The 16,002-nt window shown below is 34.9% G+C and overlaps 1 protein-coding gene across 1 annotated transcript in view; it reads left to right on the top strand.

The window, feature by feature from the left end:
• The window catches only part of DGKB (diacylglycerol kinase beta), a 328,399-nt gene that overhangs the window by 75,320 nt on the left and 237,077 nt on the right, over nucleotides 1–16,002 (top strand). Inside the window, 9 exon segments of the mRNA XM_066318191.1 lie at nucleotides 3,636–3,716; nucleotides 3,718–3,757; nucleotides 3,760–3,792; nucleotides 5,111–5,146; nucleotides 6,532–6,672; nucleotides 10,965–11,020; nucleotides 12,366–12,440; nucleotides 12,949–13,012; nucleotides 13,015–13,067. Coding sequence (XP_066174288.1) covers nucleotides 3,636–3,716; nucleotides 3,718–3,757; nucleotides 3,760–3,792; nucleotides 5,111–5,146; nucleotides 6,532–6,672; nucleotides 10,965–11,020; nucleotides 12,366–12,440; nucleotides 12,949–13,012; nucleotides 13,015–13,067 — 579 coding nt within the window.

The following is a 16,002-nucleotide window of genomic DNA, read 5'->3' as shown; positions in this document are numbered from 1 at the left end:
ATTGTGTGTTGTTTTCTCTATTGTGAAAGTAGTTTTAAGTTAAGCAGAGCAAATGTTTTGCATCTTATGTGCTCTGTTCTAAATGAACCCATACTCAATACTTGAACCTCTGCTTATGAGAATGCTCTAACACCTCTGTGTCTTCTACAGTCCTCCTCTCAGGATTTCTTTTAAGAAATTCGTCCATTTTTTTCTATAGTTGTGTAATAAGTTAGATGTATCACAATGAGAGAGAGAGATGATAGAGAAGGCACTGAAAGCAATTTAAAAGTGAGCCTGTTTTTGGATGATCACCCTTTTTCTTTGGGAAGCTTGATGGATGATCCAAACTTCTCCTAAGTTGCCAAAGACTAGCTTTGTTCTCTTACTTACTGTATATACTTTTACAAAAACAGATATCCAGAAATGACTATACCAATTTAGAGCTCAGTTATAATATGATAATCTACACCAAGTATGTTAGGTCCTCTAGAATGTTTTCAGCTACGCAGTATTAGAATCCCAGATTTGGGGATTTTAGGTGAGAACCTAATCACGGGGCTTAACACTGAGATCTCCCCTAGGCAGGATTGGTTTTATATATTTTTGTATACAGCATATACAGATTTTGCACCTGCATTTTTTTCCCATTCTAAGTATTTCTGATGTGTATTCAAGTAATTTGCCATCTCCTGACTAACTTTTATTATAATTTGAAAGCTTTTGGATGTGCAACATCCGAACTCTGGTTGTGTGAATGTTGCTGCTTCCCTGGGGAATATAGGTCACAAAGCATGTTAGAACAGAGGATAAAGCACTTTCAGCTGAAGAAATCTGTCTGTGGATGCCTTTAGAACAACCACACACCTTTTTTTTTGGCTTTTGCTGAGCTCCCTGGATTGCTGGAAGTCAGTATGACAAATACAATAAATGGACATGGAAGCCAAGTCATGTTTTACTTTAGTATCTCTTGTCATTTCTAGCAGTTTAGACATGTGTTGGAGGATATTGACCTAAATGATAGTCTGACCATTTTAAAAATATTGAAAAGTTTAAACATCTTTGAGAAAGAGGGTCTTCAGGAAGAAGTACATAATTTCAAACTTACTTATTTATCCAGTTCTCTACACAGGTGTAATTCTGAACCCATGAAGTGAAAAAAAAAGTAGCATTAGGGATTTAGTTACTGCTGGCCGCTTGCAGAATCAATGCCACTCAAGCAGCAGTTTAAAAATCTAAGGTGGCTCTAAACTCAGGGAGTATTTTTGCAATATATAGATTAAATCCACAGACAAGGTAAATAAAGAAAAGATTAATGCAATGTGAAGATATTTACATAGCCATCCATAATTTTGGTTTAGTTTCTGTTTTCACTTAACTGTTGTTGTTTTTTTGTGTATATGATTTAGCGAAATAGCTAAGACACATTTCATTAATGCACAATTTAACAAAGCAATTTCATATTGTTAAAGTCAGTTGATTTAGTGATTAATGTATTTGTTATGCTAGCAGATTAAAATACTTTTATATAATGGATATTAGTGTAACTAATTACTGATTTACTTGGATGCTGATACAAATCCTTTTTCTGTTGTGATTCATAGTTTATAAACAGTGAATTAAATGTCAGTGGCTTTATCAGAGAGCAAAATGTGAAGTTTGTAGCACGAATGAAACAGTGTATGATTTGCCAAAGTAGAAGAATGTGGCTGAAACTGTCTGATGAGATAGTGAGTCCATGTCCAAGGTGATTATTTCCATTTTACACCCATCTTCAGCAATGGAGCAATTTTTTTTCAGTCTCTGCTATTTTTGTCTTCAAGAGGTGAGAGTTTTACTGGTTTGACTGCACTTCTTTCTCAGATGAGGTGTTCTGTGTTTGAAGCTCAGCAGAGATACCCTCTTGCCAATCTGCATTCCTCATAACTATGATTTGCACAAGAGTAGTCGGATTTTGTAATTTGTATTGTTGGTCCCTCATAAGGATGATGATAAACATTTAAAACATTACTCTTCTCTAGTTAGGTCTTGATCTTAAATGGAAACCCCCTTATTTAACCTGCACATAAATTTCAATATCTCATAAATACATTAAAGAAGTAAATGTCAAAAGTCAGGGGAAGAGAAGTCTCTGCTCCTAAGTCTTAAAATGATATTAAATGATAGCAAAATTATTTATACTGTGACTCAGATATCAGATTTGCTGAGGCCTTTGAAAATTCAGTGTCTATTTTCTTTTTTCTGGCATGGTTTCAAGCTGATTCTTGGTAGTCTTTTCCCCTCCTTCCATGTTCACTGTGGTGAACCAAAGGACTAGAACTATGGACTTCTCTATGGAGAAATGGAGGTTACTGAAGCATAGGGAAATTTCTCAGAGTCCGTTTTTGTGGTATCATGTGGATTTATCCCTTCATTATTTAATGATGACAAGTTGCTATTCTGTTTGATCTGTAAAGAGAGTAACACTAGGTGTAATCAGATTATTAATTGATAATCTGTTTTTAAAATCAGAGATGTAATGATAAATACCAATTGTGTCAGAATGTTTCAGGATACCTTTATCTTTATTCTCTATTAGCAGGATAAAATGGGATCATAATGCTTTGCATTGCTGTGATCCCGTTGCAACCTACACCTTCCTTGAGGGGGAGGTGCTGATATGTACTTGGTGACCAGCAACAGGACATGAGGAAATAGAATTAAGTTGCCATCGGGGAAGTTGAGATCAGACATCAGGAAAAGGCTCTCACTGAGAGGGCTGGTTGGTCAGTGGAAAAGCTTTCCAAAGCATGTCTTGGTCATGGCACCAAGCCCATCAGAGGTCAAGGAGCATCTGGGTGATGCTCTTAGTCATGTGGTTTAGTTTCAGTAGTCCCATGAGGAGCAGGGAGTTTAGCTCAATGAGCCTCATGTATTCCTTCCAACTTGAGTTAATGTATGATTAATTTTATTACTTACAACAGACAGTGCTGTTTTAACAGAAAAAAAAAATCATTATTGGAGTTTATTCATCAGCTCTAACCTTGCTGGCAAAAGCAAAACCAAATGAGGCTAAATGACAAATATATTGGATCAACAACATTTTTTTTTTCCCCTATAAGTAATGCTGCATGTCTGAGCACTCTCATCTGACTCTTTGAGCCCATCTGAGACAGGATGATCAGTAAGTCTTTGACAAACACCAGCAAAGCATGTTGCCACTGTAGGAAAAGACAGGAGGCCTCCAATTCCCTGAATTAGGCATCCAAAAATCACCTGCTTTTTGTCTGCGTAATTATGAGGAAAAGCTGAGACATGCTAAGTACATCCCTGGGAGCTCTGTAGGCGCCTTTGGATGCTAATCAAGAAATCTGAGAGCATGGAACTTGATTTCAGGGTCCTGATGTAAGTGCTCTGAATTTGCTCTGGGCTTTCTTACACAGTGCTCTGAGGTCTTATAGCAACACTGTGAATTTTCAAAGTAATGCTTAATTCAATAATCACTTTCAAGAATAGATGTGGCAGTCTGTAACTTCAGAAATCAAATATTTAAATACAGTCCAAAGCTTTTGACAATGGAATATTATTTGATGGATTATCAAACAATTATGTGGGGCTTTTTTTTTACAAAACATTTAAAAATTTTTATTCTTTTTTTTTCTTCCCCTTCACTGCAGACAATTGATTTAGAGGGGTTCAAGCTTTTCATGAAGACTTTTCTAGAGGCAGAGTTACCAGATGATTTGTTTGAACATCTTTTTTACTTCATTTAAGAACAAAATCTCGAACTGCAGCCCATTAATAAAAACAAACCACAGCACCTTCTGGAGGTAAGTAATAAAATCAGTAATACAAGAGCAAAAGGCTCCCTCATCCTGTTGTTTACTTCTAATAGCGGTAAATATATTTGTAAATATATGGAATAATATATTCTTAACAACAATGTGAGGGATTTTTTGTTCTGGTATTCGTGAAATTAGAGAAACTAATTCAACCATAATAGGAAATACGGTGAAAAGGGATGGAAATTAAATGGTTTTGTGTGTTTAGTTCACAATAGTGATGCAGCTGAGACACCAAGTGGACATTCTTTGTCATGTTAATGCTAATCATATTGTTATGGTTACATGATCTTGTTGGCTACTCTCCTGTATAAACACTTAAAACCTTCAGCCTTTATGTGGAAGGCAGCTGCTGGTGTTCAGCCATTTCTGTGCCAGTTGCTGCTGTTTCTGTTACCTGTCTAGGTGTGCTTCTGTTGATATTAATCCTACATACTTAGCAGCTACTGATACTTCAAATGCTGGGTGGGTGTTAGTATAGCACTAAAAGTGATTTTGATTTCAGAGGACACAGCTAAATTCTGCCTTGTATAGGCTGTACTCAGCTTCTTCACTTTAACTGTAGTTCTGTTTGATGCATTTTATTCCTATGTGTGGCAAAATTATAGTAATGATTATTATAACATTATTATTAAGGATGGTGCTGTTATTATTGTTTAAACTGTCTGTTAAGTTTTTTACTCTAATATTGCCTCCTTTTTCTCCTACACTAACTTTTCCAAATTTGTCATGAGTTTTTTATCTTTTTCTGTTACTAAGGACTTTAGAAATAATATAATGTACCAGTTACAGAAGCTTCCATGTGTTTTTAGTGTAATACCAGAACGACTGGTTGATAAATAGTTAGGTCCAAACTATGTTCAGAGAGGCAGTTCAGTCACCTCATGCAAGAATTCTTCAGGCTTGAAAATATACTGGGTTTGTATTTATATTGTATGTATATATATATATATGTATATTGTAATTCAATTTCATAGTTTTTACTAAACCTTACATCCCGATAATTTGTAACTTTTAAAAGGAAAAACTGTGCATTGGTACATTTTAATGTGCAAATGGAAACTATGGAAACACTTGTTTTTGGGCATCTAGTAATTTTTAAATGTTACCAATAGTGAAAGAAAAGCTGACTCTACTGGAAAATAACTTTGTCAGAAATATTGTACATTCTTCTGGAAAATGGAAGGGTAAGTGAGAGCTAGAGAAAATGACAAGGAAAGTAGCAGGGTTCATCAGTCTGTCAGGTATGTGCTTGTTTTAACCTAGTCTCTTTTGGTCCACTCATGTCTGTTTATAAACTGTATTTTCAGTTAAGGTGTCTGAAGAGAGATGGAAACAGATGCCAGGTAAGCAGCAGGAATGGAAGTCATCTGTAAGTGAGTACATTGCAGCCAAACCTTCCCACCTCTGGTTAAGAAGTAATAATTTAACCTGTACCTTGCAGCTGATGATAGGTTAAAAGATACCTCAAAATTTGTATTTCTTTTCATTTGGATTTAGCACAATCTGTTTTTGAGAAGAGTTACCCCATGTTTTCTAATCCTTTTTATTCTGGGAATATGATTTACATAAGACTGGAATATGAACTATTTGTGTAAGCTGAGTGATTAAAGCTAGCACTTAACTGAATAAAATATTAAAATATCCTCATTTTAATGACACTTAACTGACATGCAAGCTCATTAAATGGAACAATGGCTGATTAAATATTTTTGTTCATTTGATATTTACTTTTAGTGTTTATTATTTGCCTGAAACCATGAAAATGAAATTCATTGCAAGATACATTTTTGCATGTCAACTTGCTCTTTTTTACCTTATTTTATTGTTTTAACATGTGTATCTCATAACATGTAGGCATATCTTTTAAAATGTAGGCTTTTGAAGGAGAATCCAAATTGCAATTAAGTTTTTCAAACTAAATTTAGGGGAGAGGGGATACCTCTCAGTCAGTGAGAAATGTAACAAACTTGTAAAGAAAGTTTTCTTACTGCTTTCTCTGTATTCTGCTGCCCTTCCCATTTTGCCTCATTTTGGTCCTGCAGATTCCAGTGATGTCATCAAGACTGGTCATACTAATGTTGTACTGAAACAAAAGTTAGGCAATTTTTAAACTTTTAATTCCAAGTTGTACACTGGAACTGCTATATAATCACAATATCTGAGCAATTATTATGGGTGTTATTTAAATCCCAAATTTATTTTCTCTGTAGCCTGTAAGTGAGATTTTGTGTTTTAAATACATGCTGCACTGGCACACATCTGGCTGTGTTTTGGGGATAACAATACACTTGGGTATTAGAGGAGTTCTCGCTGACACTAAAACATCTTCAGTTAGTGTAGTTGTCAGTCTAGAAATCAGATGACACTTATACTAGCACAAGGAAGTGGATGCAGATTTGGGCAGAGATTGCTTTTTAGTTAGCATCTAGTATGGGAGAACAAAAGTATTCACAAAACTGTTTTGTAGTCAAATGAAATCAGATCAGCACAAATTAAAAAAAGGTTATGCCATTCCCACAATTCGGTGGGTTTTGGTTTTTTTGGATAGTTTATTTTAATTTTACCTTTGCTGGATAAACTATGAACATGAACTGTTTAAAACTTTTTATTTAAATTAAGAAGTAATCTGAGAGTCACATAAAAAAGGATGAATGCATGCAAGAGTTATGTTTTCATTCTCTGCTTATATTGTATGTTCAGACTAACAAAGGCTATGGGTTATTTCCAGGTCTGAGACTTAACAAGGGTACCTCTACATCCAGGCCTCCTACTCCTGCCAACTCACATTTACCAGACGTGATACAGCTGAAGGATATTGTTTGCTATTTGTCACTGCTAGAAAGAGGAAGACCTGAAGACAAGCTAGAATGTATGTTCCTTTTTAATTTTAAATATTTATTTCTGTAAGTAATCAAATACTCTGTTTCTGAATTTAAGAACCAGTCTTGAGCAGATGGATCCTAAAAATATGGTTCTAGGTGACCCTTTTTGCAGAAATGATTTTTTTATTCTTGCTAATTATGATTTCAAACTAAATGTGGTCTATTCAGCATTTGCTATAATAGGGAATAAGGAATCTATATTCTGTAGTTACAGTAATGCTCTCTACATTGTCATCTCTCTGATTAGTATCAGTTCTGAGAAAAACAAAGTATACTGAGTATACTTAGAGATCTATAGATGGGGTGAATAACCTGCATTAAACATCCTAATTCAAGCAAAAATAGTTGCTGATATAGGCTGTTGGCTCTATACTGTTACTAAATACTGAAACACCAAGAGCAATCCAAGCCTGCATCACTATTGCGAAGGAGAGTTTGACACAGGAAGTTAGAAATTACTTTTTGGTTGTTTCGTTTGTTTGTTTCGAATTAGCAACCTGGGTCATTAAAGTGCAAAACCACTACCTTTTATTAAAAAACCAAAAAAACAAAAAAACACCAACCCCTAAACCCTGTGAGTTTGATCTATGAATAGAAGGGGGGGAAAAAAAAAAAGAAAAAAAAAAAGAAAAAAAAAAAAAAAAAAACCACCAAAAAAAAACAAACCTCTTTTCTTACTGTGGAATTTTCAGAAGCCAGCTTTTCACGTGGCTAAACAGACCAATCATATAGTCCTTACTGAGATGAAATGTGGTTCAGTGTATCTAACTGGTCTATTAAAAGATCTGTGGGATCAGAGTCTCTTATGGAAAGTAAATATTCAGTAAGGTAATGTGCAAACTGTAGTCTGCTTCTGCCAGAATAAGAAATTCATTACAGGGCTACATGTCACTGAAGTATCTTGATGTTTTGTGACGTGTCAACTTTGCACTGCAAAGTCACAGCATATCCGCCAAATTTGGTAATACTGTATGGGTATCACATGGTTAAAATATGAGAACACGTATGTGAATGTGCATTCAGAACACACAGGCACAAAAAACCTGAGATCTGAATTTAACTTGCAGTGTAGTAACTGCTGCATGGTAGCAAGTTATGCAAGCCTTACCAGAGCTCTGAGGAGCTCGATGCACAAACCATGGCATGAAATCGAGATCAATTGCCTCACCTGGTGTCAGGAGCTGGTACAATGGAAAGGAGGAGAGACAATTATAGTGTGGGGATTTTCTATGAACTTCCTGCAATAGGAGTTGCATGAGCAAAAGACTGTGTTCTATATGATTAGGAGTGAGAGAGCATGATCTAATGTGTGTATGGTACTTAAATATTTGTATATTCAATGTCAATTGCATTTACTACATATAAGTCTGGGTATGGTTGTTTTATGGTTTACTTTTTTCATCATACAGAGTTGAAATATACCACATATTTTTGCTTTTTAGTACTAAATTTCAGCTTATGCTACACCATTGTATGCCGACTTTCTGTTGATTTCAGTTGAATTCTCATTATAAATTAATGGGATGATTTAACTCTTTTTCTGAATTTGAAAGCAGTAGATCTGTGGCTGTAATGTAAATTATAAGCTTGTAGCAATGAAGGGAAAAAAGAAAAATGGTTTTCTGGAGTTGCCAACATCAATATTAATACCAATTCCAAATAGTGTTTTTAATTTTTTTCAGATGACAAAAATTAGAAAAATGAGTCATAGCTGAGTGTTTGGATACCTAATTCAGGACAAGCAGAATGTGAAAGTGGTGCTTTCAATTAAAATTTGATGTAGGCTGGAGGATAAACTACACTAAGAGAAAATAATGTTTCATTTTTGAATATATATGAGCTACAGATTTTCATAGATTTATAAATATTCCAGAAGGTAAACGGATTTTCTAACCTATTAAGAGTGTAGAGGTCTTGCATAGTGTGAACCCACCTGGTTGGTATGCTCAGCATATCTATTATTCATAATCTATGTATGACCTGAATATAAGAGAATTCCAAGCATTCCTCTCAGAGATACATTGAGGGAACGTAAGTAATCTTTTAAGGTTAAATTGCCATCTAGAAATAGAAATTGAGTGCCCAGTCAGTGTAATCAGGTAAGGGGATGGGAAAAGAACTATAAAAATTTTGACTTGGGCTCTGTAGTTTGCATCAGAATTTCTGTTTGGTTGTTTTTATAATTTTGTTCTTGATTGGATTTTTTTTCTCCTAGAGTGTGTAAATCAAGAGCATGAATATTTAGGAGTGTATGAATAGAAAAGAGATTGCATGCCACACGAGTAGCATAGTTTTCATAATCTAGCCAAGAGCACAGATTGAGCCTTTTTACTACCCTATACATATGTAATTGGAAAGACTTTGTTTCTACAAAGGTGAAACAGTTATAATTATGCTAATTTCTGCTTTTAAACAACTGATTAGAACTACTGATTCATGTTAGAGGAAAAAAAAAGTCTTAAGCACTACTGCTCTGGAGTGGGTAAAGGTCACAGAGATGCTAAAACTTGCTGTAAAACATTATGTCAGCTAGTGTTTAAGAATCACAGAGAAGGAGGAAGGAGAGCCGAATGATTTTAATTTATCATTGATTCAGTGATTCAGTGATTCATTCCTATGGAAACTGTGAATGCCTAATGGTACCTTTGCCAGACAATATTAGCTGTCAAGCTCTGAGAAGCTTTGATGGAAGGTGTACTAGCTGGCAGTACCCATCTCTGGTGGCTTTTGGCATGAACTGCTGTTTTACACTGAAGCATTTTGCTATGGTAACTCTTGGGAAAGAAGGATATTTTTATAGGTTTTCCTAATCTGTAACTAATGAATCATGGGCCTTTGTGTGTGAAATAGGACTACTGTAAATATCATCAATTTGTATTATAGCTTTTCAGAGCTGTGCAAGGTATATGGCAAAAATTGCTGAAGTGGTAGAGAGGTATAGTGCTTATCTTTTTTCCTCACAGTTAGATTATCAACTCAGTCCCAAGAAGGATATAAGTGAAACAAGGCAATACATATAACACTTAATATAAAATTTTTGCTCCAAGTCCAAAAATGTTTAAATTCTTTCTGAACTTCACTCTCTAATTGCTTAGAATTTCCTCTCACTTCTCATTATATTGTTTCCTGAAAATTATGGTAAGCTTTGTGCGTGAAATTTATTGGACTGTTACAGCATTTGCTATGGATGCAGTGTGATAGGATTCCTCAGCGTTAAATAGGTATGTTACGTTTCCAGAGACATCTGATCAGACAACTTGTGTTTTGCCGTTTGTGAAGGCTTACATTTTCCTGGGACTACCTCTATGTGGGCTGACTTCTTCATCCCTATAAACAGGTGTAGGGAAAAGAACCCCGACACCTTTGAAGAGCATGGTGGGTGTTTGGATTTCAGAGCTCTGACAAACTCTCCCTGAAAGTAGGGACAAAGAGTGGGGTATCTGTACATTTCTGGATTTTGTTTTTAGTCTTCTAACAGTATTCCTATGAAAGCTTTATGCTTTGCTGCTTCCAAATATCTTGGTAATGGTGCATGTACCATTTCTTTTAGCTGGGATCAAGTCATGATACAATTTCGAAAGTATATATTTTTTCTGGGTATTGTCAAAATATACCTTTTTGTCTGTGTGGTTCCCCAGAATGTTGGGAATACATTTTGAAATTGGTGAAGCAAATAGGGTCCTGGAAAAAGTTGCTGGCAGTTTGTGATGAATGTTTTTGTTGGATTTTGATGATTAGATATTTGAAAACTAATCCTGTGTTTCATTTAGTTAGTCAGAAAATAGTTTCTAAAGCAGTATCTCTATTGAATAGTGATAACTGCAGCCAAGGGAGTAGCATTGTTGTTCAAGCAGGCTTATCAACGTTTGTGACCAGTTGTGTGTTATCCTGTGTTTGATGAGATCACAGAGAAGGGCCTTTTACGTGTACTTGCCATGAAGACAGATCATCTCTAGAGGGAAGCAAAATCAAATTCACAGACCAAATTAGCTGTTATGGTGATGGTGTGGAAAAGGTGCAGGTGCACTCTCTGGCTAATATGTCTCATTGGAGGCACTGTAGCAGGGTAGTTGCTGAGTGAATCTCTCATATAATGCAACTTGTTTGGTGGGTCTACAGCTAGTCCGATCATTAAACAAAAATGTTAACATTTGTCCTTTCCTTGGAAGTCAGGCTTAATTGTTTTGTGTTTTGGTTTAGAGTGGTTTCTTTTATGAAAAAGAGATGTATTTGTTGTGTTTTCTAACTGAGTTTCCTTCTCTCATTGTTTTCTTTTCAGTTATGTTTCGCTTGTATGATACAGATGGAAATGGATACCTGGGATAGTTCGGTAATGTTTTTTGTGTATTGCCTTGTAACCATATGTCAACATGGCCAAAAACTGTACAAAATCACATTAATTCAAACAAGTTTATATTTATCCTGAATATTAGAAGCAATATAAAATATAGTTGATAAAATCTGATTAATTTGAAAAGTTATGTTTGAGTTTTCCAATGAGGACTACTGCTTCTACAACTATATAAATTTTCAGTTGCTAACATTGCTGTCATGGAGTCCCATTCTGTAGTCTTCTGATTTTAATGATACTACTGTAGGGGACACATTAATATGATTCCAATAGTTCTAGTATGCTGCTGGAAGATGTGCATGAAAGCACCATTTGTAAAGATTCATTTAAAAGGTGTGAGAGTCACACAGTGGATTTATGGGGAGAGATGTCATGACTTCCATGTTATTATTAAGAATGGGGGAAAAATATTAAGGGCAAAGTTTTGAGGAGTAGCCCGACCTAATGTTTGAAGAAAAGTCAGAGATATGGAACTAATTTTAAAAGATGTTACTGGTTTTTTTGATAGGTAACAGAAACAAGCGTTTTATTAGCAGTGGTTGGGTTTTTTTTCTCTTTGGATTTCTTTTCCTACCTTTTTTTTGTATCTAATGGAAGCAAGACAGCGTAGGATGGATTTTTTAAGGAAGAAGACATAATTCCCGTTAGTTGCAGGGAAATAGAGAAGCAAAATTATGTATGGGTTATAAAGTTTAAAACAGCACCATCATTTTAGGCAATATCAAGTTGAGTTAGATGCCTGGATACAAACGAGAATTTAGAATGGTCCTAGATAGCATTTGAGCATGTTACAAAGCAAAAGTGTATATATAAATACAGAAAAGCCCCTAGTGATACGTGATCAAGGGAAATTGCAGTACCCTAGTGGTAAGAAAATAAATCTGTAGTAGTTTTACAGAATCCACTTTATGCCTTGTTTCTATTAGAAAGTTGTGATTTATACAATTGCTGTCAAACAAATAATTTGTTACAGTGATGGAATTTAAAGATCATTACATGATCTTACCACACACAGGGTGGAAATCAGATAATGAAAACATGGGTGCTTGAAAGATAACTATCTAACTAGAAGGAACAATCTGTGACTACTTTCAATTACTTTGATTGTGGGGCTGTATTTCACCTCCCTGAATTGCTTTGTAGTCCTTGCAGATGTTTTGCTAGTAAGCAGATTCACTGAGAATACAGCTTCCAGCATAAAGTACATGTCATCAGGGATGTTGATGAAATAGTGTCACTAAATGCAATATGGTTGAATTATTAGTTGCTTGCAGTAGAATTTTTCTTTATAACCTTGCATTAAATATAATTTTTTTCATTCATCTCTAGGAGCTGGAAAATATCATTGCTCAAATGATGCATGTTGCAGAATATCTTGAATGGGATATTACTGAATTAAGTCCAGTAAGTATACATTTATCACAATCTTTTAATGTGGTTTAGAGACAGCTGTCATAGTTTTGTGATATTTCATATCCACTTGGTACTTCATAGGTGAGCAAGATAGAAAGAAGGATAGCCTATGTTACAGTAGGCCACTAAGGGCCTGCGTTCCACTAAGTGAATTAGCACTTTCACCAGTATTTTGATGTTTAAATCTGATCTATGAAATGTTCAATAAATGTTATATTAACTTCTATAACATAACTGGTTGTCTCTGAAAATTTCATTAGAGTGAGTGCACAAAGAACACAAGTTGGTTTGGAGCATTTAGGTGTTAACAAAATATAGGAGTATGACACTTCATTTTTTGAACTGTCCATACTCATTTGACTATAGCTACCATGCAAGTAATATTTTTCTTATTTTTATATGAGAGAATTGGAGATCTGCACATGTCCCAACATCTGCACATGTCTTAGAATATAGTAATAATAAATTAGAACTTATGAGATCTTTCATTAAACTGTAGATTCTTCATGAAATGATGGAAGAAATAGACTATGATCATGATGGCACTGTTTCTCTAGAAGAATGGATCAAGGAGGAATGACAACAATCCCACTCTTGGTCCTTCTTGGGTTAGAAAATGTAAGTGTTAAATAGTAGCATCAAGTTTCTGCTTGGATGTTGACTGTGGCCTTCAGGTTAGTTTCTCTGTGGCCTGTGTAAAGAATGACTTGCCTTACCTCTCTTTACTATAGCTGGGTGATATGCAAAGAACGAGATGTGTCTTCAGTGCCACAGGAACACTGGCAAGTTTGAAGCACCACCTAATAAGCTGGCTCTGGAGCTGGAAGCTGTAAAAAGCTGAATAATTTTCCCTGCTAACAACATGTTAATTCTAAGCTGCAATATTATCTCAAGTGTGTTTTACTGCCCACGTGTGTGTTAGAACTGGCTTGGAGTAGTGTCTGTGCCTCTCAGCATGGTACTGGGTTGTGTGGCCTAACTGTACTGTCACAGAACAATCCCAGTTGGAAAGAACTTCTGGGGATCTTCTGTTCCAGTCCCTAATTAAAGGCAGCACCACAGATTGAGTTATCTGGGGCCTTGTTAAGCCTGGGTAATTGAGTGAGGTGGATTCTACCAGTTCTGTGGGCAAACTTTCCCTGTGTTAATTGTTCTCAAGGGAAAGAGTTTTTGTTCATATGTGCAGATGGAATTTCTTCTGCAGCAATTATTGCTGGCTCTTACCCTGTCGTGATACATCCTTGTGAAGATTCTCTGTCTCTGTAACTACATGAGTGAAGTATAGTAAGAACCAATTTCAAGGGGAACACTTACACCAATGGATAGAGTATTGTGAAAGATGAGCTTATGTTCTCTACATTTACAACCTCACTTTAAGGTAATACAAATGTAACATGATCAATTTTGTATCAGTTCAGCACAGCTGTTTGAAGATTGGCGTGTTGTCAGTGCCCACTGCTGTCCTATATTTGAGCTAATTTGAACTCCTCTATTGAAGCATAGGTTTCAAATGTTTTTTCTGCTATTCGAAAGAAAGCCTTTTTAATCTCTTCCTTAAGTAATTTTCACATATTAAAAATAATTATTAATATTTATTTTCCCCATTTAGTGCAATCTAGACTGCTGTGGTTGCTCTATGCTATTTTATTTGCACAAAGAATGCTCAGATTGATACTTTGTGCAGGGAGATACGTGATAAACAAGTTTATTGAACGGAAGATAAGTCTTGAAAAATCTAATTAATTAAATTACAAGTAATATATCTGAATTGAAGATAACTTCCAATGTGTCTGGATCGCTGTAGTACTAATTCCCTAATCTATATCTGAGCAAAGTAAGAAAAATGTCAAATTACTGTCATCAAACAACAGATCTTGTCAGACTGAATTCCATTATTTCCACAGAACTACTATAAACAAGGCCAGCAAATGCTTCAAGCAAGCAATATAGCAGATAACTGATAGTGATTTCAAGACAGATTTTTCTTTTATGACAGGTAGTATAGGTGTTCTGGAACTATTCTTCAATATCTACATTTCATTCTTTCTAAATTGAAACTCCTGAATCATGGCATAAATTAATGCAGATCATTCTGTAGAGTTTATTTTTCCTATGAAAGCAAAAGCTGTTAGAAAGAAGCTATGTTATCAAACATTTATCCTTTGAGTATTTTTACTAGTTATTAGATATTTATCTTGCTCATAGCTTTACTAAGAAAATACTAAAAATGCATAAATTGTGATAAAAATTCTGCAGCCTGTTATTAGCTTGGGTCAGTGTTTCTGTCATCAAGAGTATTCCTAGTATTTGATGCATTTAAATAATAAATGTACAGTCGTGGAAAAAATATTATAATAGCGTGCAAAATAACTTAATTATCAATAAACATAGTTGATGTAAAGTCCGTTACCTACGTATGGGCTGATTTGCCAGTAATTTGCTAGTGATTCACTAGGACAAGATGCTGCTCTTTAAAAGAACTCCTGTTTTTCTTTTTACATGTGAAGCTGCTTAATTTTTTAAACTGTCACATTATACGTAGACAAAAGCAAAAATTTTAAATTTTTCATTAAACCAGCAAAAATATACTACTTCCATTTGTACATAGTCCAAATAAAATCTTATTTTAGGACATTGAAAAGTGAAATCAATAAAGATAAAACTCTAATGCCTGTCTGTTATTTAGTGTAAACTAATAGCATGATTTGATGGTTTTGCAGCATCTAATGTATTATCCAAGCTCTTCATTCCAGTGCATCAATCCCATTAGTGGGATGCTCTTATTTCTTTTTGCATGCCATTGTTAGATTTTGCAAACCTAGCTTCCCAGGACTCTGCTTTCTGGGTGTCTATCTTTCTCCTTTTTACAGTAATGAAAAGTAAGATAAAAATATTTTGGACCCACTAATAAAATAAAAATGCTAATATCTTGAGGTTTTCCTCAAGCTGATTTGTATGTAAAAATAAGGGATATAAGCTACTGCCCCCTTCCCTCCCCACGTCCCCCCAAACACCAAAGCAAAACCACAAAAAACCCCAAACAAAACCTGCAAACAAAAAACCCACCAACCAAACTATTCTGTCACCTTCTTTTAAGTGTTGGTTCTGTACTGACTGGCAGTGACAAAATTTTAAATCCAAGAGATCAAGTCAGAGCTTGTCTAGTATGATAGTCATAAAGAATTGTCACTATAGTTTATTAAATAAATTACGATACGAGTGCAATATTTGTTTGGGTTGGGGTCTGTTAACACTGTAATGTACTTAACTATGTATAGAGCTTGTACAAAGGATAAAAGATTTTCAGCTGGTCTAATTTGATATGCTAATATCAGTGAAGCTATGATAATTATTTCAGCTGCAGATTTGTCATAGTACTTTCAGAATTCAGCTACATTGTTTGTACTTAATCCTTAGTTTCCTGAATAGCTATAGAGAAAGGTCAAATATGTAAAAGATCTACATTACATTTTAAAGCCTTTCAAACAGTATTTTATTGCATTTAATTTTATTGCATAAAATTTCAATAATTTTATTGCATATGTATATTATT

This window comes from Sylvia atricapilla, chromosome 1 (genome assembly GCF_009819655.1).
Source record: "Sylvia atricapilla isolate bSylAtr1 chromosome 1, bSylAtr1.pri, whole genome shotgun sequence".
Lineage (NCBI taxonomy): Eukaryota > Metazoa > Chordata > Aves > Passeriformes > Sylviidae > Sylvia > Sylvia atricapilla.
This window is presented reverse-complemented; position numbering and strand designations above follow the sequence as displayed.